Raw genomic sequence first — 24615 nt, 5'->3', positions numbered from 1 at the left:
ATGACAATTGATGAAGTGATTACTAAGTGCAGCATGTTTCTTTTTGAACTGTAAAGATGAATGTTATAGTTTCTGCTTTCAAAGAACATACAACAGGCAAATCAGTATGTGAGATATGATAAATGTCTAAAATGCTCAGATGCAAGGTCATGTGTGATAAGAGCCATAAGAAAATTATAAACAGCATTTCCTGAGAGATTAGAGGTAGAAGAGATCACATTTAGAATAGGACAGTAAGATGAGATAAATTAAGCGGCATTTAACTTGGGCTTGGAAGGGATGTAGCAGCTGTGTTGGCTCACCGGTGGGTCTTGTTTGGGAAAGAGGGCTGAAAAACTAGAAATGTGGTTTGAGCTTCAGTGAGAGCTTCAAATGCCAGATTGAAGACTTTGTACCCAACTAATAGAAAGTCTTCTGACAAGAGTCTAGCATGAAGTCAAGGTAAGTTTGAGGCTTTTTTAAAATCGTGGCCTTCAATGGAAAAAAGGAAGTGAATACAAGAACTATTACAAAAATAGGGTTTGTATACTTTGATTAGGAGATGCGGATGAGGGAGAAGGGATGACAGTATCTCTGAAGTGTGTTAAGTTTGGGTGAATGGTGGTACCCGTAATAGAAGTAGGTTTTAAATAAGGAAGATTTCTTTCTTATTTTCACACTTCCTTATTACATACTTCATTATGTGGGAAGGTGATGAATTTTGATTTAGGCCATTAGCCTCCTATTGGAGGTTCCAATAGGATATTCAAGGAAACCTTCCGGCAGACAGATAAAATGTCTATCTAGAGCCCAGAAGACAACTGGGGAATAAACATAAATTCGGGTGACTTGCAAACTGTTATCTTCAACTTTGACTTTTCCTTAGAGTTCTGTTCAGTTTTTCTGCAAGTCCTTTAGTTCATATTTCTAAATATTTATGAGTGGAACCTCCCCACTATTTTCTGCCTTTGTGTCTATAAGCTTAATTCAAAACTTTTATCTTATTTTGCTGAACTACAATAGCTCCCCTTAGTTTTTTTTTTTCTTTTCTTTTTTACAGCGTAGCAGACAGAGTGAACTTATAAAATCATAACTCAGATCATGGCACTCTGCTGCTTCAAAATCTAAGTGGCCTTCCATTAAATCTAGAGTAAAAATTAAACTACAGAGTTCAGTATGATCTGACCTACTAGAAGACTTCATCTCCTTTGACTCTGGGTGCTTGGCTTGTGCTCCATCTACACTGGAGTGTGTGTTCTACTCTGGGACCTCTGTGTGTCTAGTTCTCTTCCCGCTCCGAGCATCTTGATTTTGTCAGGGTTTACCTCTCAGTTCAAGTTTTATCTTTTTGGAGAAGTCTTCCCTGATAACTCCAAACAGTCTTATCACAGTACTCATTTATTTTTTTATAGCACCATCTGAAATAATTTGTTGGATTATCTACTTGTGTATTTTCTTCTCCTCTGGAAGATAAATTAGATGAAAATGAAGATTCTTTTCTGTTTGCTCATGTGTATCTTAGTACCGTGAAAGGATCTGCCAAGCGGGAGGCACTCTCATAAATGTGTTCATGAATGAGGGAATGTCTAGTATCGTCTCCTTTTACCCTGAAGGGAGAGAAATTAACAGTCAAAGGAGGTTTGTTTCCTGCTAGAGAATCCTGTGTCTTTTTCTATGCTTAGGTGCTGAAGAACTATGTCTTTCCCTGAGCGCAAGCTTTTTTTTTTTTCCTTTGCTGTGTCATTTCCTTTCCTTCTGCTTCCTCTCCCTGTACTCTTTAATACTAACTGTCCTCTTCAGCCCACAGCCCCAAGCTGGTACCTCCAAATGCATGTTATATTTACTTTCCCCCATCTTTTGTGTCTATTTCTTCTTACTGAAGTCTAAATTCTTCCTGATTTTTAAGTCCTTTATATTGTGGGCAGTGGTACCCCCCTCCATACCCTTGCCTGGAAAATCCCATGGATGGAGGAGCCTGGTGGGCTGCAGTCCATGGGGTCACTAAGAGTTGGACACAACTGAGCGACTTCACTTTCACTTTTCACTTTCATGCATTGGAGAAGGAAGTGGGAACCCACTCCAGTGTTCTTGCCTGGAGAATCCCAGGGATGGGGGAGCCTGGTGGGCTGCCGTCTATGGGGTCGCACAGAGTCGGACACGACTGAAGCGACGTAGCAGCAGCCTTCTAACCAGCCTTATCTCTACTCTTTAGTTCTGTCAGGCTAATCTGTACTCTCTAGTTCTTCAGAGTCTTTTTTTTTAACTTTTAATTTTGGAACAATATCAGTCTTACAGAAACATTGTAAGAATAGTACAAATAATTTCTTACCCTTCACTGAGATTTTCCTACACTATGTGTGTGTGTGTGTGTGTGTGTGAGAATTTGTATCTGTGTCTTAATCGCTCAGTTGGACCCAACTATTTTGACCCTATGGACTGTAGTCCCAGGCTCCTCTGTCCATGGGATTCTCCAGCCAAGAAAACTGGAGTGGGCTGCCATTCCCTTCTCCAGGGCATCTTCCTGACCAAGGATCAAACCAGGGTCTCCTGCATTGCAGGAAGAATCTGTATTATATGAGCCACCAGGGATGCCCTTCCTACACTTTTACATTTAATTTATCCTCTCTCTCTCCATACATACACACACAGACAGACACACTTTTTCTGAACCACTTGAGAGTAAACTGCATGTGTAATCAGAGTGCACTTGTCAGAACCAGGGAAACTGATGTTTCTCCAGTACTATCAAGTAATTCTAAGATGCTGCCAGTTTTCCCCACAACAAATGTCGTAGTAGTTTGGGGACAGGTCAGTGCTGTTAGATCCCAACCCAGGATTACATTTTACATTTAGTTGTCATGTCTCTTTAGTCTCTTATAATCTGGGACATTTCCTCAGTCTGCCTTGTCTTTAATGACTCTGGCTTTTTTTTTTTTTTTTTTTAACAAAGTTGTGATAGTTTCAGGTGAATAGTGAAGGGACTCAATGGATATACATGTATTCACTCTGCCCCAGAGTCCTCTGGTGGCTTAGATGGTAAAGAATTTGCCTGCAATGTAGGAGACCTGGGTTCTATCCCTGAGTCAGAAAGATCCCCTGGAGAAGGAAATGGCAACCCACTCCAATATTCTTGCCTGAGAAATCCCAGAGGAGCCTGGCAGGCTGCAGTCCATGGGGTCACAAAGAGTTGGACACTGAGCACGCACACACACTCACCAGACTCCCCTCCTGTCTAGGCTGCCATATAACTTTGAGCAGAGTTCCCTATTCTATGTGGTAGGTCCTTGTTGGTTATCCATTTTAAATATAACAGTGTGTCCATGCCATCCCAAACTCTCTAACTATCCTTTCCCCTCTATCCTTAACTCCTGGCAACCATAAGTTTGTTCTCTCAGCATGACCTTGACATTTTTGAAGAGTCACAGGTAATTATTTTTGTAGGATATTCCTCGATTGGATGTGTCTGACATTTCCTCATGAGTAGATTCATGTAGGGCTGGAATACCTCAGAAGCAAGTTGTGTTCTCAGTGATCACTAGAGTCACAAACCAGTTTTTAAAGATATTAAAAATTTTTTTTTTGCTCTTGATAATATAAAACATACCACCCTAACCATGTTTAAGGATTCAGTTGAGTAGTATTAAGCCCATTGGTATGTTTGAGTAACCAACCTCCAAAACTCTTTTAAACAACTCTTTCCCTTCCCCTCCCTTATAAAAATGTTTACTTAAGTTGTGTTTTCTATGGCTTTGATTGTGATCATTTTTTTCCTTTGCTCAAATCATGTTTAGTTTTGAAGACCTAGCTTAAATTTTAATTGCAGTCTCTCTGACTAGTGTAGGGGCCAGAAATCTTTTCCTTCTTCCCTTCTAGGTTCTCTGACTGGTCTGATAATTAAGTTGACATAAGACAGATAAGGGCTTCCCAGGTGGCACTAGTGATAAAGAACTCACCTGCCAATGCAGGAGACATGAGATGTGGGAAGCTCCCCTGGAGAAGGGCACAGCAACCCATTCCAGTGTTCTTCCCAGGAGAATCCCATGGACAGAGGAGCCTGGTGGGCTATAATCCATAGGATAGCAAAGAGTCGAACAAGACTGAAGCAATTTAGCATGCACGCAAGACAGATTAATGGACTAAAATATCGCTTATGTGCACTGTTGTTGTTTAGTCACTCAGGTCATGTCCAATTCTTTGTGACCCCACAGACTATATCCCGTCAGGCTCATCTGTCCATGGTATTTCCCGTGCAGGAGCCCCACAAAAATATGAGACTCCCAGCAGTGAGGTAATGGAGGCTTATCTGCCATCCTGATCTAAGGAGAAGGGGAAGGGAGTCTGGGGCTTTAAAGAGGAGAAAGACAGTGCATAGGAAGATGGGAAGAGCAGATGTTTGTTAAACAAGTGTATGCTGTGCCATGCCCTGTGATGAGTCTTTCTGATACCAGAAATTATCTCTGGTAATAGCTCTTCTGGTATATATCCCCTGTCTAAATTCAGAGTCTGATTTATGTTTAGATGCATAGCAGTTTTTCTCTCCCACTGGATTTTGAATAGAATAGGGGTCATATTTTATTCATCATACTCAGTATGACGTATGGTACATTGTATTCAGTGAGGGCAGGGACATGATCTGTTTTGTAGATTGCTATTTCCTGAGCTTTCACTGCCTATAGGAAGTCTAAATAATTGTTGAATGAATCTAGTGAATAATTTGGATTGAATCAGCTCTTCCTTGCATGTTGTCGTTTAGTTATTAAGTTGTCTCTGACTCTTTGTGACCCCATAGACTGTAGCGCGCCAGGCTCCTCTGTCCATGGGATTTCCCAGGCAAGAATACTGGAGTGGGTTGCCAGTTCCTTCTCCAGCAGATCTTCCTGACCCAGGTATCAAAGCTGGGTCTCCTGCTTGGCAGACAGATTCTTTACCACTGAACCATTCCTTCAATAGGTTTTATTAAAGTGCAAAGTTTATGTTTGATTTGGATAACTTTAAAAAAAGAAATCACTTCTGGTAGCATGAGTTAGAGACTTGGTATAGTAATTTAAAGATGGCTTTTTGAAGGTGGGCTGGGAACCTAAGTGGGAATCAGATTAGTAACCAGATTGGAAGGGCCTTTAAATTAACAAAATATGAAACTTTAAATCTCCACACATAGTGGTATCTTCTATAAAATTTTTTTCTCTCTTTGGTCTATAGTTTTAAAAATTTTACCTATAAAACACACTAATTTTCACACTATTTTCTTTTGATTAGGTGGATTTTATTTTGTTAGGTGGTGATCTTTTTCATGAAAATAAACCCTCAAGAAAAACATTACATACCTGCCTCGAGTTATTAAGAAAATATTGTATGGGGGATCGTCCTGTACAGTTTGAAATTCTCAGCGACCAGTCAGTTAACTTTGGTTTTAGTAAGTAAGTATATTTAAATGCTTCAATGAATGTTTCCTTGTGTCTATGATATATAACATTTCCTATGTAAGATGCGTGAACACATAAACAATTAGTCATCTTCTCTTCATTATAAGCTATTTCCTTGGCAGTTGTAGTTCTTTAAATTTTCTGTACATTATTGTATTAATTTGTATTTCCCTAATTAATAGATTGAATAACTTCTTAGATTTTTATTGTACTTTTGGAATCTCTGTTCATATCCTTTGTCTATTAAAAAATTTGGATTTTTTTTTTTTTTTGCTTTTCATGTTGAATTTGCAGGAGCTATTTATATATTCTAGATATCAAGCCTTTGTTACGCATATATATTTTTTTCCCAGTCAGTGGATTGTCTTTGGACTGTTCACAGGACCTTTTGTTGACAGAAATACTTAATTTTGATGTTCATAGTCAAATATGTAACAAGTCTGAGCGACTTCACTTTCACTTTTCACTTTCATGCATTGGAGAAGGAAATGGCAACCCACTCCAGTATTCTTGCCTGGAGAATCCTAAGGATGGCGGAGCCTGATGGGCTGCTGTCTATTTGGTCACACAGAGTCGGACATGACTGAAGCGACACAGCAGCAGAATTGGATTTTGAAAGATTCTTACAATTTTTAACGTATGTCCTTGTTTTAAACATTCTAATCACTTGTAAAGAGATTGTCTTTTCTACATTGTATATTCTTGTCTCCTTTGTCAAAGATAAGGTGTCCATAGGTGTGTGGATTTATCTCTGGGCTTTCTATTTTGTTCCAGTGATCTATATTTCTGTCTTTGTGCCAGTACCATACTGTCTTGATGACTGCAGCTTTGTAGTAGAGCCTGAAGTCAGGCAGGTTGATTCCTCCAGTTCCATTCTTCTTTCTCAAGATTGCTTTGGCTATTTGAGGTTTTTTTGTATTTCCGTACAAATTATGAAATTATTTGTTCTAGTTCTGTGAAAAATACCATTGGTATCTTGATAGGGATTGCACTGAATCTATAGAGTGCTTTGGATAGTATACTCATTTTCACTATATTGATTCTTGCAATCCATGAACATGGTATATTTTTCCATCTATTTGTGTCCTCTTTGATTTCTTTCATCCCACTCCAGTATTCTTACCTGAGAAATCCCATGACAAAGAAGCCTGGTGGGCTACATTACATGAGGTTGCAAGAGAGTTGGACATGACTTATCAGCTAAACAACAGTAGCAAATGTTTTCAAACCTTCTTTCCTGTTCTCTTTCTGAAAATTATATCTTACCCACTTTTTAATATCCCCTATAACTTTATTTCTTTGTACTACATTTTGGATAATTTTCTGTTCGTTTACTAGTTCATGTAGAAAAATAGAACAACAAAAAAATAGGGAAACTCTGAAAAAGAGGACTACTAAGTAGTGTTTAGCTCAGTTCAATCCCTATCAAAATTCCAATGGTAGCTTTCATGGAAATAGAACAAACAACAGGTACAGGAAAAGGTGCTCAGCATCACTAATCATTGGGGAAAAGCGTATGAAAACCACAATGAGATATCACCTCACACTTGTTAGGATGTCTGTCATCAAAAAGACAAGGGAGAACAAGTATTGGGGAGAATGTGGAGAGAAGAAAACCCTTGCGCACTATTCGGAATGTCAGTTTGTGCAGCCCATGGAAAACACTGGCGGTTCCCCCTCAAAGACAGAACCACCGTGTGATCCAGTAGTTCTCCCTCTGGGTATATATCCAGAAGGAATGAAAACGGTATCTTAAAGAGATAGTCTGCACTCCCACGTTCACTGCAGCATTATTCACAGTAGCCAAGATGAGGCAGTGGTGGCAACAGTGTACATGTCCATCAGTGAAAGAATGGATAAACATGTAATATATATGTGAGTGTGTATATGTAATACATACATGTTACTCAACTGTGAGAAGAGACATCCTTTCATCTGAGACAACATGCGTGGACCTTGAAGGCTTTATGCTAAGTAAACTAAGTCAGACAAAGAGACAAATAATGTGTAATATCACTTAAGCAGTATAGGGAATCTGAACTCATTGAGACTGGAATGGTGGTTACCAGGGCCGGGTGTTGGGGGGAAAGTGAAGATGCTGGTCAAAAAGTATAATTTTGATTAAAAAATGATTACATTCCTAGGATCTAATGTACAGCATAGTATGAGTTAGTAAAGTTTCTAAGACAGTAGATCTTAAACGTTCTCACTAGAAGAAGGAGATGGTAACTGTGTGACATGCTGGCAGCTGTTGAAGGGAGTGTGTGTTAAGCTTACAGTGGTAGGTAAGTTACAGTGGTTATCATTTTGCAGTATATGAATATATCAAACCAACGTATTTGTATACCTTAAAGTAACACAATGTTGCATGTTCAGTTATATCACAGTATAGCTGGAAAAAAGTATATTATAATGCTGCTGCTACTGCTCAGTCACTTCAGTCGTGTCCAACTCTGTGTGACCCCATAGATGGCAGCCCACCAGGCTCCCCTGTCCCTGGGATTCTCCAGGCAAGAACACTGGAGTGGGATGCCATTTCCTTCTCCAATGCATGAAAGTGAAAAGTGAGAGTGAAGTTGCTCAGTCATGTCCAAGCTTCAGCGACCCCATGGACTGCAGCCTTCCAGGCTCCTCTGTCCAAGGGATTTTCCAGGCAAGAGTACTGGAGTGGGGTGCCATTGCCTTCTCTACAATAATAAAAAATGTGGTATAACTCATGAATTGATAGGCAGATAATTGAAAGTATAGAAGTTCCAGAAATAGCCTCAGTAAATGTGGGAATTTAGTATTTGATAAAGGTGGTATCACATATCTCCAGGAAAATATAGCTTATTCAATAAAAGAACTAGAGGAAACTGTTAAGCATTTTAAAAAACCTGGATGTGGAAAGACTTTTCTAAGTATTGCACAAATCCAGAATCCATAAAAGATTGATGTTTTTGTCTTTGTAAATTTCTGCATGGCAAGAGCTGCCCATGGAAGTTGGAAGTCCAGGTTCAACCAGGAAGAACATTTTTAATTCAAGGCAAATTAATGTCTAATTTTCCCAATAGATAAATAATTTTTTCAAGTTAGTTAAAAGAAATTCATGAGTTAATAAAAAAAAAGTTAGGTAAAGAATATGGACATCATTCACTGAAAAGGAAATAAAGTGACATTTAAACATACTAAAAGAATATGAAAGATATGAGATGAAGTATACTGAGATATTTTTCTCCTATAGGATTTATATACATCAGTAATTCTCAGTCCTGGGTGTGTATTATCTTTACCTCAGAATCTTAAAAAGTACTGATGCCCAGTCTCTAGCTCAGTTAATCTCCCTGATTGTGTCTCAGACATTGGCGGATCTTCAAAGATCCCTAGAGAATTTTGCTGTGCAGCTAGGATTTAGAACTACTGGCATAAGATTGAAGAAGTTTGATCATATACTGTACTAGTGGAGTAAGGGGAAATGGTCTCATGCTGTGCCATTGTATTATATGTAAGTTAAACCACCTCAATGGGGGGAAGTTGGCAGTAATCAAATTTACAAATGTAGGTGTGCTTTTTGACCTGACAGTGTCCTCCTAGATAATTTCCTATACTCTCACAAGGGCATCTTTGTACAGGATTACTCACTGTAACCATTTGTGAAACAAAAGACTGGAAATGGCCTAAATGTCCATTCGTAGGTATCTACTTAAACACATTGTAATAATCCATACAGTGTCTGGCTAAAAAAAGCCACAAGGAAGCTCTTTATATACTGATATGAAATGATTTACAAAGTATGCTAAGTGATAAAGGCAGGGTCCAAAGGTCTGTATTGTGCTGCCATTTGTGGAAGAAGGAAGATGTATTTATTTGCTTTACAGGTATAAGATATTTTTTCACAGATAAAGTAGAAATTACTAGTGTCATTTCCTCTGAGAAGAGGAGCTTGGTGACTAGGGACAGTAGTGTGAAAAATTTGTCATACAAGTAGTGAGTGATAGAGCTGGAATTTTTAATCAAGGTCTTGTATTCCAGAGTAGGTGTATTTTTCCCCTCCCGCTTCTACAATACAAACACAGACCTTACACAAAGACTTTCAAAATTTTGAAAGCCTATTAGCTTACTATTCAGATAATCAAATCGTTCATACAATTCACAAGCATCATATACTGTAAGGTTTTCAAGTGCAGTACTTTGTGATCTTTTCAAACTTGAATTATTGCCTATGATTGAATTTTTTTTTAAAACTCCAAAGTCATCTGCCGAGTTAGATCATCCAGTTTGCCTGTAACAGTATTAAGTTTTTGGAGGAGGAGAATGGAGGAAAGAGCTTTTGTCTCTTACAGAAACTTTTTCTTTCTTTTTTAAGGTTTCCATGGGTGAACTACCAAGATGGCAATCTCAACATTTCAGTTCCGGTGTTTAGTATTCACGGCAATCATGATGATCCCACAGGGGTAATTATTGTGTTCTTAAAGTTTGTTGAAATTTTAGAAATTTTCTGTTTAATTTGTCTATGGGAAGCATTCTTCCACTTCTTCCCAGCAACTTTTAGTCAGATTGACTCAGAGATTCAAATTGACTCTTTATCATTCATATAGGCTTTTATACTGCTTTTTAGATACTTTAAAAAATCTGAGATAATAATTGATGTATGAGATATGTTTTTATTTCTTGAGTGCCAAAGTTAGCAATAAATAACCAGTAGAAGGAATAACATTTAGGAATAAATAAATGTTGGGAATAACCTAACATTTGTATAATGCTTTACAGATTACCTGGTGCTTTTATCTCAAAAATCTCACTGTAGGAAATAATTGTTTCATGAACAGTTTTAAATCTAAATTAGATCATCTTATTTTGTTTGATAAGGAAGTACAGACCATCTTCAGCTTGTGATGGTTCGACCTAAGATTTTTAAACTTTACAATGGTGTGAAACTGACATGCGTTCAGTTGAACCTGAATTATGAGTTTTGATCTATTTTTGGGCTAATGATTTGTGGGAAGATACTCTCTTGTGATGCTGAGTAAAGACAGCAAGGCCCAGCTCCCAATCAGCCACCCCAGCCCAAGGGTAAACAGTTGCCACACTTAAAACCATTCTGTATGGGTATGTACCATACAGTCATTCTGTTCTTCATGTACAGTAGATTGATTATACAAGATACTCAGTACTTTATTGTAAAATATTTATACTTTTTCCCAACTGTAGGCTCATGTAAGTGTTCTGAGCATGTTCAAAGTAGGCTAGGTTAAGCTATGATTTTCAGTAGATGAGGTACTTTAACTGCATTTTTGACTTACAGTATTTTCAATTTACTATGGATTTATTGGTACCTAAATCCACTGTAAATTGAGGAAGATTTCAAATAATAGGGATCCTAAAGTAATCTAAAAATACCATTTTATTTTTTCTGGTCATTAATGTATTATAAATCACTATTTAGCTAGTCTTTTTTTTCCTCACCCCTTGAGAGGTCTGCTTAATATGACAAATAACTGATTCCATAGCTGGTTTTATTTTTCAGTGAACAAGACATGATAAATTTTGATGAAACATTAACTTTGTATTTAACATGTATTAACATGTGATTCTACTCACAGTGATAGAGAAAAGGATAGCACATACTTTACTATTGTAATCTTGTTTTGACAAGGCACTATCTTCGTCTAGGTTTTTATAACTGCTATACAGAATATACTTTTAATAAGTAATAACATATGCAGATTATTAGTTTTTAGATATACATTAATATTCTTTGAAAATATTTTGCATAGGCAGATGCACTCTGTGCCCTGGATATTTTAAGTTGTGCTGGATTTGTCAATCACTTTGGACGTTCAATGTCTGTGGAGAAGATAGACATTAGTCCAGTTTTGCTTCAGAAAGGAAGCACAAAAATTGCTCTATATGGCTTAGGTAAGATGGGTTTATATTACTATTTATGTTGATAAATGTTTACTTGTTTAAGCAACTAGGAAATCAAATTCTGGAGTTCACTTTGTTGCTGTTTGGAAGGAATTGAGGCAAATCTAATTATTCCTTATGGGTGACTTTAAAAAATATTACAACGTTTTGGTGGACATTTTTCATTATTTTATAAGCACCAGTATGGTAAAGAATGTGCCTGCAGTGCAGGAGACCCAGGTTCGATCCCTGAGTCAGGAAGATCCCCTGGAAAAGGGAATGGCTACCCACTCCAGTATTCTTGCCTGGAGAATTCCACGGACAGAGGAGCCAGGCAGGCTATGGTCCATCAGATTTTAAAGAGTCAGACATGAAGGACCGACTGACATTTCATTTCATTTCATTTCAATAGTTCTTGAGATTTGTTTTTAATAGCAGTTTCGATGAAAAAAGATTTTCCCCTTAGTATCTATTGTTTGTTATTTCTTTCTTTTTTTTCTTTTAGGCTCAGACAAGAATCCTGAACATAGAACTGTAGAGTAATTTAGAACAACTGCATTTTGATATTTTGGAAGTCTTTGAAAGGTTTAAAGTTTCACTGTCCAATACAGTAATCATGTGGATATCAGGCACTAGAAAAGTGGCTAATCTAAATTGAGTCATGTTATAAGTATAAAATACATATTAGATTTCAAAGACTTAGAAAAAAATGTAAAATATCTTACTCAGATATTGGGTTAAATGAAATATATTAAAATTAATTTTACCAATTTCTTTTACTTATTTTAATGTGGCTACTAGAAAATTAGAATTTACATATTTGGCCCGTTTTGGTGGCTCACATGATATTTTTATTAGTGCTAGTTTAGAACTGTCATCTACAATGCTCAGAAAATTTGCTTTATCAACTTCTGTAATTTATTTAGTTTCCAGTAGGTAAAAGCTTGTTTGCTAGGCTTTATTACATGTGAATGGAAGACTGTTTTTGTTTGTTGCTCTTCAGTGGCTAAGTCGTGTCTGACTTTTGAGACCCCATTGAGTTTGTCCTTCACTGTCTCCTGGAGTTTGCTCAGATTCACGTCCATTGAGTAGGTGATGTTATCTAGCCATCTCATCCTCTGCTGCTCCTTTCTTTTGCCTTCAGTGTTTCCCAGCATCAGGGTCTTTTCCAATGAGTTGGCCCTTTGATTCAGTTGGCCAAAGTATTGGAGTTTCAGCTTCAGCATCAGTCGTTCCAGTTGATATTCAGGGTTGATTTCCTTTAGAATGTACTGGTTAGATCTCCTTGCAGTCCAAAGGACTTTTTAAGAGTCTTATCCAGGACCACAGTTTGAAAGCATCAATTCTTTTATGCTCAGCCTTCTTCATGGTCCAGCTGTTACATCCATACATGACTACTGGTAAAACCATTTTCAGCATGCATTCAGTGTATTTTTTGTGTCTTCATTTGGTTAAGTTCAGTTTGATATTTGTTATATGAATACAATAGTTTTGTTGTTTTTGATGTATATCATTTAGTCGCTAAATTGTGCCCAACTCTTTGCCACTCCATGAACTATAGCCCACCAGGCTCTTGCATCCGTGGAATTCTCCAGGCAAGAACACTGGAGTGGGTTGCCATTTCCTAAGTATTATAAAAATTATACTTCATGTTAAACCAGTTTTAAAGTACCCCAAGGGAAATTAAGAAAAAACTCATGCTGTAACTAACCTCAACATAGTTTTCATTATTTTTTGAGTGATTTTAGTATAATAGAAGCCTTAGTACTCATTTCTCTTTGTATATGTTTTTAAAGAATAATTAAGATGGATGTTTTATTTAAATACTTTCTGTAGGAAGTGTAGAGTCTTTGCCCAAGTTACATAATTTTGCCAACAAATAGAAAAGCATCATGGCAATCTCTATTTTAGAGATACAGAAGATGAGACCAAAATATTATGTCTGATTTTTGCAAGTGATAGAGCAAGAAGTAAAATACATAAAAAAAAAAAAAACCTACCAATATTTTAATCACTGTAACGTTGGGGATCATATCTGAAGAAAATGATTGATCCTCACACTTTCAAACCAAGGACAAACCCCATTATGCCTTAGTCACTGCCAGAGGCAAACTGCTTCCATCATCCCTTTTATCCCCAGTCTCTCATCTCATCCTGTTCTATTTTCCTTAACTGGACTCAGTCTCTACCCTCCAGCATCTACTCTCACCCCAGCTCGGTATATGCTGCTGTAGCTAAGTCACTTTAGTCGTGTCTGACTCTGTGTGACCCCATAGACAGCAGCGCACCAGGCTCCTCTGTCCACAGGACCCTCCAGGTAAGAATACTGGAGTGGGGTGCCATATGCTAGAGCCCTTTTTAGTTAGCAGACTCATATCATCAGTCCCTGAATGCTCCCTGTGCTGTGCCACTCTCAGTGACAGTGGCCCACGAGGCTCCTGTGTCTTGTGCAGTTTTCTCCTGGCCTCTCACAGGCTCTAGGGCGGAAGGGCTGGAGGCCAAGTCCCTGCTCTCCTTGCTTTCCACTGCCACCACCTGTCCTTCCTTTTCAGGTACCCTTGAAGCTAACTGCCAACCAGTAAACTGCCCTTTCCATTACCTCAGTTTTCTTACCTGCTTGCCTTCCAATTTTGTCAGTGTTCTTAGTGTTTCTGCAGCTAAGTAGATCAACCTTCTAATGCCCTGGATTTTCATGTCTTGCCTTTTTTATCCCAGTCATACATTCCACCATCATTTCATTGGCAGCACTAGGAGTTCTCTCTAGAAGCTAGACCTCTTCTAGCTCTTATACTTCTGCAGCATTGGGTTTTCTTCCTTAATCACTCCATGAAGTAGTAACCTTGTCCTCCCACTGATAATTGCCTTCTTAGCATCCTGACTTTTTTTCCTTTTATAGTATTTAAAATTACAATTTGCATGTTTATTTTCATTGACCTATACTATCCTTTGGGGAATTAGGAAGAGTTATTGAAAAGTCATTAAATTATTTAAAAGCACACTGTTTTTATTTAAAAGCATAATATACATAAAACTATTATTTTTAAGTACATTTTAAAATCTCACCCCTTCTACTGTCATTTCCTGTGTATTTTACAATGTATATGTTAGATCAAGAGTACACATAGAAAAAATAGAGTAGAAAACAATATTGTTAAAAATTTTAATAAGACTATGAGCATAGAAAACAGATTTTTATTCTATATTTTCTAGGTTTTGAAGGTATGTATGCTTGACGTCAGAGAAGGCAATGGCACCCCACTCCAGTACTCTTGCCTGGAAAATCCCATGGACGGAGGAGCCTGGTGGGCTGCAGTCCGTGGGGTCGCTAAGAGTCAGACATGACTGAGCGACTTCACTTTCACTTTTCACTTTCATGCATTGGAGGAGGGAATGGCAACCCACTCCAGGGTTCTTGCCTGGAGAATCCCAAGGATGATGGAGCCTGATGGGCTGCCGTCTGTGGGGTCACACAGAGTCGGACACGACTGAAGCGACTTAGTAGTAGTAGTAGTAGTAGTAGTAGTAGTATGCTTGACATGAAAAACATTCTTTGAATGCAACTGCTCAGCAGGTTTCCCCGGTGGCTCAGCAGTGAAGATTCCCCCTGCCAATCCTGGACACTTGTAGGAGACTCAGGTTCAATCCCTGGGTCGGGAAGACCCCCTGGAGAAGGAAATGGCAACCCACTCCAGTACTTGCCTGGGAAATCTCACAAATAGATGGAGCCTGACGGGCTATAGTCCATGGGGTCACAAAGAGTCCGACACGACTGAGCAACTAAACAACAACTGCTCAGCAGCTGTCAGGCATGAACTTGGAACGTTTTCATTTGTGAATAATGATATCAGATTTCAAAATATCTCTGATAGGAAAACGAGATACTCAGAGAAGCACATAATTTAGAAGCAAAACTTTTAAAATAATGTAATGTCTATTTCAGGATCTATTCCAGATGAAAGGCTCTATCGAATGTTTGTCAACAAAAAAGTAACAATGTTGAGACCCAAAGAAGATGAGAACTCTTGGTTTAACTTATTTGTGATTCATCAGAACAGGTAAAAGTTTTGTCTCTGAAAATTCTTGAGTCAAATGTTGAGGTTCCCCAAATCTCTGTTTCTAAGCTTACCTATATTTTAGTAAAGTGAAGTATGAAGTGAAGTCGCTCAGTCGTGTCTGACTCTTTGTGACCCCATGGACTGAGGAGCCTACCAGGCTCCTCAGTCCATGGGATTTTCCAGGCAAGAGGACTGCAGCGGGTTGCCATTTTCTTCTCCAGGGGATCTTCCCGACCCAGGGATTGAACCTGGGTCTCTCGCATTGTAGGCAGACGCTTTACCGTCTGAGCTACCAGGGAAGCCCATATTTTAGTAAAGGGCTCCTTATTCTTTGAAAGCTGTCAATGCAGGATCAGGCAAACTTAGATAGGCTTTGTGTGACTGCATCTTGAAATCATTTTCAATATGTATTCATACTTATTAATACAAATGAGTATTTCTAGCATATGGATAAGGTATACCAAAAACCGTAAAATGAATGCTCCTAAATTCAGAAGGAAGTAGAACATGAGCAGTACATTACCTCATGCCTTTTTCTGACCCTATCTTTTCCCACATACTTTATAGGGGAAGCACTATCTTCACTTTTTATTTAATCTGTCCATAGCTTTCTTTATTGTTCAATTACACACTTATTCATGAGTCATCTTTATTTGGTTTTGGTATAACTGGAACCATGCTTTATTTGCAGTTGGCTTATTTTTGTTCAACATTGTGTTACTTCAAAGTGAAAGTGTCAGTCATTAGTCGTGTCTGACTCTTGCGACCACATGGACTGTAGCCTGCCAGGCTCCTCTGTCCATGGGATTCTCCAGGCAAGAATACTGGAACGGGTAGCCATTCCTTTCACCAGGGAATCTTCCCAACCCAGGGATCAAACCCAGATCTCCTGCATTGCAGGTGGATTCTTTACCACTGAGCCACCAAGGAAGCCCTATGTTACTATAATTCATTTTTCTGCTTAACAGCATAACTCATTTTCACTGATGTATATACATTTCAACTTTTTCGCCTGTTGATGAGTGTTTTGTTATTTCCAGATTTTTTTTTTTTAAATCTTTTTGTTAGGAACATTCTTTTTTTTTTTTTTTAAGTATATGTGCTGCTGAAGTGAGCACAGGAATATTCTTATACATTACTCCTGGTACATATATACAGGTGTTTTTCCAGAATATCAAATATAGGTAGATAAGCTTCTTTTTGTTGGTAGTTTTAAGAAGTTTAATCTAGTGGCAGGGTGTAAGGTTGATTGAAAGGAAATAGAGATTTGAAGAAACACGATTTATTATGTGATAATTATAGTAAAAAAATGTGAGATGGTAACAGTGGTGGCAGTGAAATGATATATAAGGAACAAAGTTGAAAAGTTATTGAAAAAGAATCTGAAGGGATATGGGGCCTGATTATATAATTTCTTCTTATTATTATTAAATAGTATTATTTATTGAAGAGATGCTTATTGACTGTAGAATACTCTGGTACTTGTCCATCACCACAACTCAGTGAAAGAAAGGTTTTAGGCTGCAGTGTTATTTTGCCTTATGTATATTCTTGAATAAACATGGTAAGTTTCAAAGGAGGAACAGGACAGGGTTTTGATATGTTGGTTTCCGTGTAACAGACAGGGAGTTTGTTCCTTCTTTTGCTGAGGGCTTCCCAGTTCTGCTATACTTTCTGCTTTCCCCAAGTAGGAATAAGTCAGAAGGAATGGTCATAAGCCATTCCATACCAGAATGAGAGGTGGAGTGGCAGCATTGGTAAGGGGAATGGGTAATATAATGTTGGTATGGCTGGTTGCTGTTAAAGGTGATGTTAATAATCTTGATCATTTGATTAAGGTGGTGTAGAGCAGGTTTCTCCACTGGAAAGGTCACATCTTCTACTTTATAATAATAAATATTTTGGGAAAAATACATTGAGACTATGTGAATATCCTGTTTCTCCTTAGAATTTGGCCCACAGGCTTTAGCATCCACTGGGGCATCTTGATGGGGAAACAGTGGCTGACTTTATTTTTCTGGGCTCCAAAATCACTGCAGATGGTGATTGCAGCCATGAAATTAAAAGACACTCCTTGGAAGGAAAGTTATGACCAACCTAGATAGCATATTCAAAAGCAGAGACATTACTTTGCCAACCAAGGTCTGTCTAGTCAAGGCTATGGTTTTTCCAGTGGTCATGTATGATGTGAGAGTTGGACTGTGAAGAAAGCTGAGTGCCAAAGAATTGATGCTTTTGAACTGTGGTGTTGGAGAAGACTCTTGAGAGTCCCTTGGACTGCAAGGAGATCCAAACAGTCCATCCTAAAGGAGATCAGTCCTGGGTGTTCATTGGAAGGACTGATGTGGAAGCTGAAACTCCAGTACTTTGGCTACCTGATGTGAAGAGCTGACTCATTGGAAAAGACCCTGACGCTGGGAAAGATTGAGGGCAGGAGGAGAAGGGGACGACAGAGGATGAGTTGGCTGGATGGCATCACCGACTCAATGGACATGGATTTGGGTGGACTCCAGGAGTTGGTGATGGACAGGGAGGCCTGGTGTGCTGTGGTTCATGGCGTTGCAAAGAGTCGGACACAACTGAGTGACTGAACTGAACTGAAGGTGCAACTTGTTTCCAGTAATTAATGCTGTGGTGTCGTTTGTAACTTTTTAAATTTCCCTTATTCTTTCTGTAGTTATTGACTGAAAGTCTTCTGTTAGGAAAATTTGTCATTCTCATTTATTTACTTATTCATTCCATTCATTTATTTATCTTATTATAGACTCAAGATATTTATTCTTTGAGGTACAATCCAGTATTATCAGTTTTTGTTGTTGCTTACTTTGTTTCAACTCTGACCGTTGAGAGCTTTTTTACATCGGCTTCTGTGCTCTTTCAGCAAGCCCTCTTCCTTTTTGTTTTTTGAGCTATGTCATTAACCTTCCAGTCCTACAAGATGCTCCAGGCTTCTCTTGTATTTTTCTCTCAAGCCCAGGAATCAACTACTTCGCCAAGGAGCCCTAATTGCTTTCATCAGAGAGTGGTATTTAGAAACCCAGATATGGCCACTAAGTGTGCTTAGTGCTACTGCAGGTCTCCATAGCCCTCATGACTAGAGTTAAAGGAATATATGTATATTTACTAATTCATGCATACATGTCTGTATGTATATATGTGTTTGAGCAAGCTCCTGGATATGGTGAAGGACAGGGAAGCCTAGCGTGCTGCAGTCCATGGGGTTGCAAAGAGTCAGACACGACTGAGCGACTGAACAACAAATATACGTGTTTAAAAAAAAAAAAAAACCCTAGCGCAAGTTCATACTGATTCGAATCCATCCCTACAGGGTTCATTTTTGTCTTCTCCCTTATTTGAGACTTCTTTCTGTAATAGAAACCTGGATTGTATCATCTTTATGTTTACTTATTTTTTAATCTTAATTCACATATAATTTTAAAATTGAGAAAATTTACCAGCCAGGATTCAGTGTTTATATATTATTTTAGTCCATAGCCTTACTATATCTAGTAAAAAACACCACTTTCTAAAGCTCCTTAGGTCAGTTCCTTTTCTCCTACCCTTCATTGTGGTTATAATAGGTTTTTATTATAATGCTGTTAGGATCATTTTTCACCTTCAGCATTGTTACATACTTATTGTTTTCAGGGTAAGTATGTTTTCAGGGCCTTGTAAAAGAAAAACTGATTTTCTCATGTTGAGCAAGAATTTTTGAGCCTTTTATATTTTACTTTATTTCCTATTTGTTTCTATATGTTGATCAGTTTTCTTTTTCTTGCAGCAAAAGAAGGTAAACCCTAAACAGATTTTGTCATGCAAAATATTTCCACAAGGATGTTCTAATCAGCTTCTATGTCATAAGTCAGAATCAACCCACGAGCGTAATTCTCCCTTTTCCAGTGCTCCAGGAAGGCACACATACCTCATGTTTATTTGAGTTATTCTGCTCTCTTCAGTCATTGTGATAGCATTATACATTTTTTACATAAAAGTTTGTTTTTACATAAACATTCCTAGATACATGAGCTTCTTTCACTTCCTGCTCTTCCGTGCATCGTTCTGTTCAGCTACACTGGTCCCCTTGCTGCTCTTGAACTCACTGGACACATTCCCATGTCAGCGCCTTTGCCATCAGTTTCCTCCCTCTGCCTAGGTCTCGGGCATTCCTGGTCCCTCATCTTAATGCTCTGCTACTTGTCTCCTGTTAGAGAGGCCTTTCTGGACCACCCTGTGCATAGTAGCCTCCCTTTTACATGTAACTTTCCCCTTTATTTTTTCTTTATTTTTCTATAGCACCTATCACTATCTGACAAAACTTTATATAAAAAACAAAGATTTATATATGTATATGTGTGTGTGTATGCATATGCATGAGCATGTTGTGTTATTGCTAGTTCCCCATTTGAGCAAGGACTTTGTTCATATCTGTCTTCAGGATCTAGAAGAGACCTGGGAAACCTGACACATAGACACTCAGTAAATGTTTGTTGAGTGAATGAATGTCGGCTTGCCTCAAGTGAATGCTGGTTGAAGTAGTTGAACAGTGAATGCTGGTTGAAGTAGTTGAACACTTGTACTTAAATTCTCAGTGATATAAATCAGTATTGTAGAAAATTTTTTTCTTATCTTCCTCTCTTTGTGTTTTCAAATATCTTTTAATAATAGCAGCTAATCTAGGTTTAAAATAAGGGTTTGGAAATCACATTCATACAATATTTAATATTGAAAACTCTCCTCTCTTATATAAAACTGACATTCTCATTATTTTAATCAGTAAAAGAAACATGTTAAAAGTGATGGGACATATTCAGAGATTTGACTTTATTTTTTAAAGCTTAGGTTAAATTCACTGTCATCTTCTGTTTTCTGTTTGGTATACACTCAGACCAGTTTATAGGTTTTTTACTCTTTCTGGAGCTCATGCTTTTCTGGCTTTCCCACAGGGAGAGTTATTCCTCTCTACCTTTTGTGACCTGCCTTTGTGTAGAATTGACTGCTTTCTCTTTTGAGGCTTTTACTTGTCTGTGTCCTGCAAGCTTGTAAACCCTTTAAGATTAAGAATTAGATACTATCTTTGTATCCCCAACCCCTTGAATACTTTCTGGCTTACAGAAGGGATAATAAATCTTTAGTGACTGGAGAAAGACTTATTATGAAGTTTTTTTTATATCTATGGACATTTATAATACTTGTTTTTAAAAATCTTGGCATAGGAGTAAACACGGAAGTACCAACTTCATTCCAGAGCAGTTTTTGGATGACTTCATCGATCTTGTTATCTGGGGCCATGAACATGAGTGTAAAATAGCTCCAACCAAAAATGAACAACAGCTCTTCTACGTGTCACAGCCTGGAAGTTCAGTGGTCACTTCTCTTTCCCCAGGAGAAGCTGTAAAGAAGTGAGTAATGATTATATTTTCCAAATCAGTTCTTAAAAATATTTGCTATAATAATCTGGTCATCTCATAGGCCAAAAGTACTGATGGTGCTGTTACTTATATGATAAATTTATTTATAAAGACTGATCATTCCATATACTGTTACTATTTTCCCAGATTTTAAGCTGTTTTCAGCAGGAGAAGACCCCAGTGGTATTAATGATTTTGCTGTTCATTAGGCCAATTCAAGGCTAACATTTTTTATTAATTAAATTTTAAGTAGAATGCTATAGGAAAGTTGATGGATGAGTAGATTTTATTCTGGGGAAGAAGAATGTTTACATTTTTTCCTGTGATATAACATTAAGATCAAATTACTAAAAGTCTTGGTGGTCCAGTGGTTAAAAATCTGCCTTGTAATGTGCAAGACACAGGTTCGATCCGTGATCAGGGAACTAAGATCCCACATGCCACAAAGCAACTAAGCCCAGGCACCACAACTACTAAGCGTTGTGTGCCACAACTAGAAAGTCCACAGCCAAATAAATAAATATTAAAAAAAAAAAAAAAAAACAGATCAAATTACTAAACATTTTTTAAGGAGGGGAGGTTGTAAGGATTTTGTAGACATTAACAAATATGATCGTTTTGATGTGCACATCTTCCTGAGGAAATTTACAATGTGACTAGGCTTTCATTTCCCTCCTCATTTCAGACACATTGGTTTGCTGCGTATTAAAGGAAGGAAGATGAATATGCAGAAAATTCCTCTCCGCACAGTGAGGCAGTTTTTCATGGAAGATGTTGTTCTGGCTGATCATCCAGACATTTTTAACCCAGATAATCCTAAAGTAACACAAGTCATACAGAACTTCTGCTTGGAGAAGGTAATTCTTCTAGATAAAGGTCAATGAAATCTATTTTAGTTGAGAGGTTATTTACATTGAATTAAATACTTCAGTAGACTAGAGGGAAGACATTACATTTGCTATATTCTCATGAAACCTTTAAGGAACCACTGTTCAGTAAATGAGTTTAGGCGTAAGGTTTTTTTTTTTAAGTCTTTGAGATGGAAGAATGTTACATATAGAGGAAACTTTAAGCCCCCCTCCCAGATCCTTTCCTCCTTCTCAGAGACGTATGTATAATCACTTTTCTCTTTTTATCCTGATTTGATAATTTGTTCATTTTATTAATGAAAGCAGTAACTTTGGGGAATCACAGGATACTATGGTAGATGAGGAGAACCTTAGCCTAGTAATCTCCCTCACACATCCTTTCACCCTGAAATCTGCCTCCAGATAAAATCTTGAAATATGTCTGCTAGGGCTTCCCTGGTTGCTCAGCTGGTAAAGAATCCTCCTGCAATGCAGGAGATTCTCGTTCAATCCTGGGTCGGGAAGATCCCCTGGAGAAGGGATAGGTTACCCACTCCAGTATTGTTGGGTTTCCCTGGTGGCTTAGATGGTAAATAGTCTGCTTACAATGCAGCAGACCTCGGTTCAATCCCTGGGTTGGGAAAATCCCCTGGGGGAGGGCATGGCAACCCACTCCAGTATTCTTGCCTGGAGAATGCCATGGACTGAGGCGTCTGGTGGGCTACAGTCCCTGGGGTCGCAGTGAGTCAAACATGATTGAGCGATTAAGCACAGCACAGGGACCATGTCACTTCAGTGTAAGTCCCATACCTCCTCCCATACAGATCACCATCCCTAAACCTCTGTAGAATTTCTTGAGCCACTTTGAAATTGGATGAATGCATTTGATAATATGGAACTTGACATCTTAATACAGTAAGTCTCCTACACGTGAACCTTTAAGTTGCAAACTTTGAAAGATGCGGACATGCGTTTGCATGTCCCATCACTTAAATTAGTTCACATGTCTGGTGTACATTGTCACATGCATGCATCCTCTGCAAATGGCTGTACTCTGGTGTACTGTACTGCACTGCACTGTACAGAGGGCTTCCCTGATGGCTCAGCAATAAAGTGTCTGCCTGCAGTGCAGGAGACATGGGTTTGATCACTGGGTTGGGAAGGTCCCCTGGAGACGGAAATGGCAAGCCACTCCAGTATTCTTGCCTGGAGACTCCCAGGCAAGAGGAGCATGGTGGGCTATGGTCCATGGGGTCGTAAGAGTCCAACATGACTTAGTGACTAAACCACCACAACCACTGTATAGAGTATAGTAAAATACAGTATCTTTATTTCAAGCTGAAGAATGTCTGGAAGGAAGCGTAAAAGCAGCAGTGATGTAGCTGGTACTGTTGTACTTTTCAAAGTACTACATTTAAGATTAAAAATATTTTCTTTATTTTTTGTGTTTGTTTTTATGTATTATTTGTATGAAAAGTATTATAAACCTATTTGTGCATGTGTGCCAAATTGCTTCAGTTGTGTCTGACTCTTTGCAACCCTTTGGACTGTAACCCACCAGGCTCCTCTGTCCATGGGATTCTCCAGGCAAGACTACTGGAGTGGGTTGCCATGCCCTCCTCCAGGGAATCTTCCTGACCCAGGGATCAAACTTGCATCTCTGTGTCTCCTGCATTGGCAGATGTGATCTTTACCACTAGCACCCCCTGGGAAACCTATTACAGAATAGGATTATGTAGCCGATTGTGTTAGTTGAGTACCTAGGATAACTGTTAGACTTACAAACAAATTAGACTTACAGATTTGCTGTTGGAACAGAAGTCATTCATATGTAACATTAATTGCTAACACTTACTCAGTTCTTAACTCTGTGTATGCTCTTCTGCTTTGCATTTTATTCTCACAAAAAGCATGATGATAATGCTTTCATTGCTTGTATATTCCTGACACTGTTGACAGCATTTTGCATTTAATCCACTTAGCAATGCTATAGAACAGTAGAGTCTACCATCCACATTTTATAGAAGGAGGAGCTGAACCTTAAAGTGAGACAAACATGATAACCAGTGAACTGTGGAAACACCCACTGGAGCTGAACCTTAAAGTAACTCACCCAATGTGTCAACTTTACTAGCAGCATGTAACTCAAATAACTGAAAGGTTTAGGTTTGCTGGTTTCAAGATGACCAGATTCAGAAACTTAGATTAAGATAGCAGGTCCTTCTGTCTCTGTTTCCATGTTTAGTCCTGTGCCACCCAGTCCTGTGGTTTTTATCTCAAGCTTCACTGTATGTAAGGAAGTCTGTCATGCAGTGGCCCACAGACTTACATTGCCTTTACAGCTAAAAGAATCATTTTTTTCCCAGTGGTTCCAGATAAACCCCTTAAACATTGAGTTTCCCTGGACTGAGGTCATGTACTCGTCCCTGAACCCGATCTCTCAGGTGAGGGAGATGGAGCATGAGTGAGTGGATTGTCCCAGCCTACTCAGGGAGCTCAGGGTCTCTCAGCCTTGGCACAGCTGACAGTTTAGACTGGGAAATGCTTTGTTGTGGGAGCTTGTTCTGTGCACAGTGGGATTTTTACAAGTCCTCTCTGACCTCTACCACTAGATGCCAGCCAGAAATACCTCTTCCCCCTAGTCGTGACAATATCTTTATTTTGAGGTTGAAGAAATGCTTGAAAATGCAGAACGGGAACGTCTGGGAAATTCTCAACAGCCAGAGAAGCCTCTTATACGACTGCGAGTAAGTCCTGTTTAGATGAATTCAGCTTTATTGATTTTCAAAGGAGAATTTTGTACAGTTTACATGAATTTTTTTTTTTTTTTTTTTTTGGTAAAATAGCAAAGAGAGTACGTATAGTAAAAAGAGCTATCATCATTGGTGAAGAAAATAATAAAGCAGCCAGTATTTGATTTAATCATAGTTTCATTCCTTTCTATAAACTTTTTATTTTATATTGGGTTATGCTGCTGCTAAGTCGCTTCAGTCGTGTCAGACTCTGTGCGACCCCA

General features: G+C 38.4%; 1 protein-coding gene across 3 annotated transcripts in view; it reads left to right on the top strand.

Annotated features, from left to right (window-relative positions):
• Positions 1 to 24615, top strand: part of MRE11 (MRE11 homolog, double strand break repair nuclease) — a 73408-nt gene that overhangs the window by 3036 nt on the left and 45757 nt on the right. For all 3 annotated transcript variants that reach the window (XM_059874752.1, NM_001192605.1, XM_059874753.1), the window contains exons 4-10: positions 5236 to 5396; positions 9748 to 9835; positions 11159 to 11300; positions 15229 to 15343; positions 20557 to 20742; positions 21437 to 21608; positions 24266 to 24346. In XM_059874752.1, coding sequence (XP_059730735.1) covers positions 5236 to 5396; positions 9748 to 9835; positions 11159 to 11300; positions 15229 to 15343; positions 20557 to 20742; positions 21437 to 21608; positions 24266 to 24346 — 945 coding nt within the window. The remainder of the gene's footprint in view (positions 1 to 5235; positions 5397 to 9747; positions 9836 to 11158; positions 11301 to 15228; positions 15344 to 20556; positions 20743 to 21436; positions 21609 to 24265; positions 24347 to 24615) is intronic.

The sequence above is a fragment of the Bos taurus genome, chromosome 15 (assembly GCF_002263795.3).
Source record: "Bos taurus isolate L1 Dominette 01449 registration number 42190680 breed Hereford chromosome 15, ARS-UCD2.0, whole genome shotgun sequence".
Lineage (NCBI taxonomy): Eukaryota > Metazoa > Chordata > Mammalia > Artiodactyla > Bovidae > Bos > Bos taurus.
The sequence above is the reverse complement of the archived record's forward strand: the minus strand, read 5'-3'. Positions and strand labels throughout refer to the sequence as shown.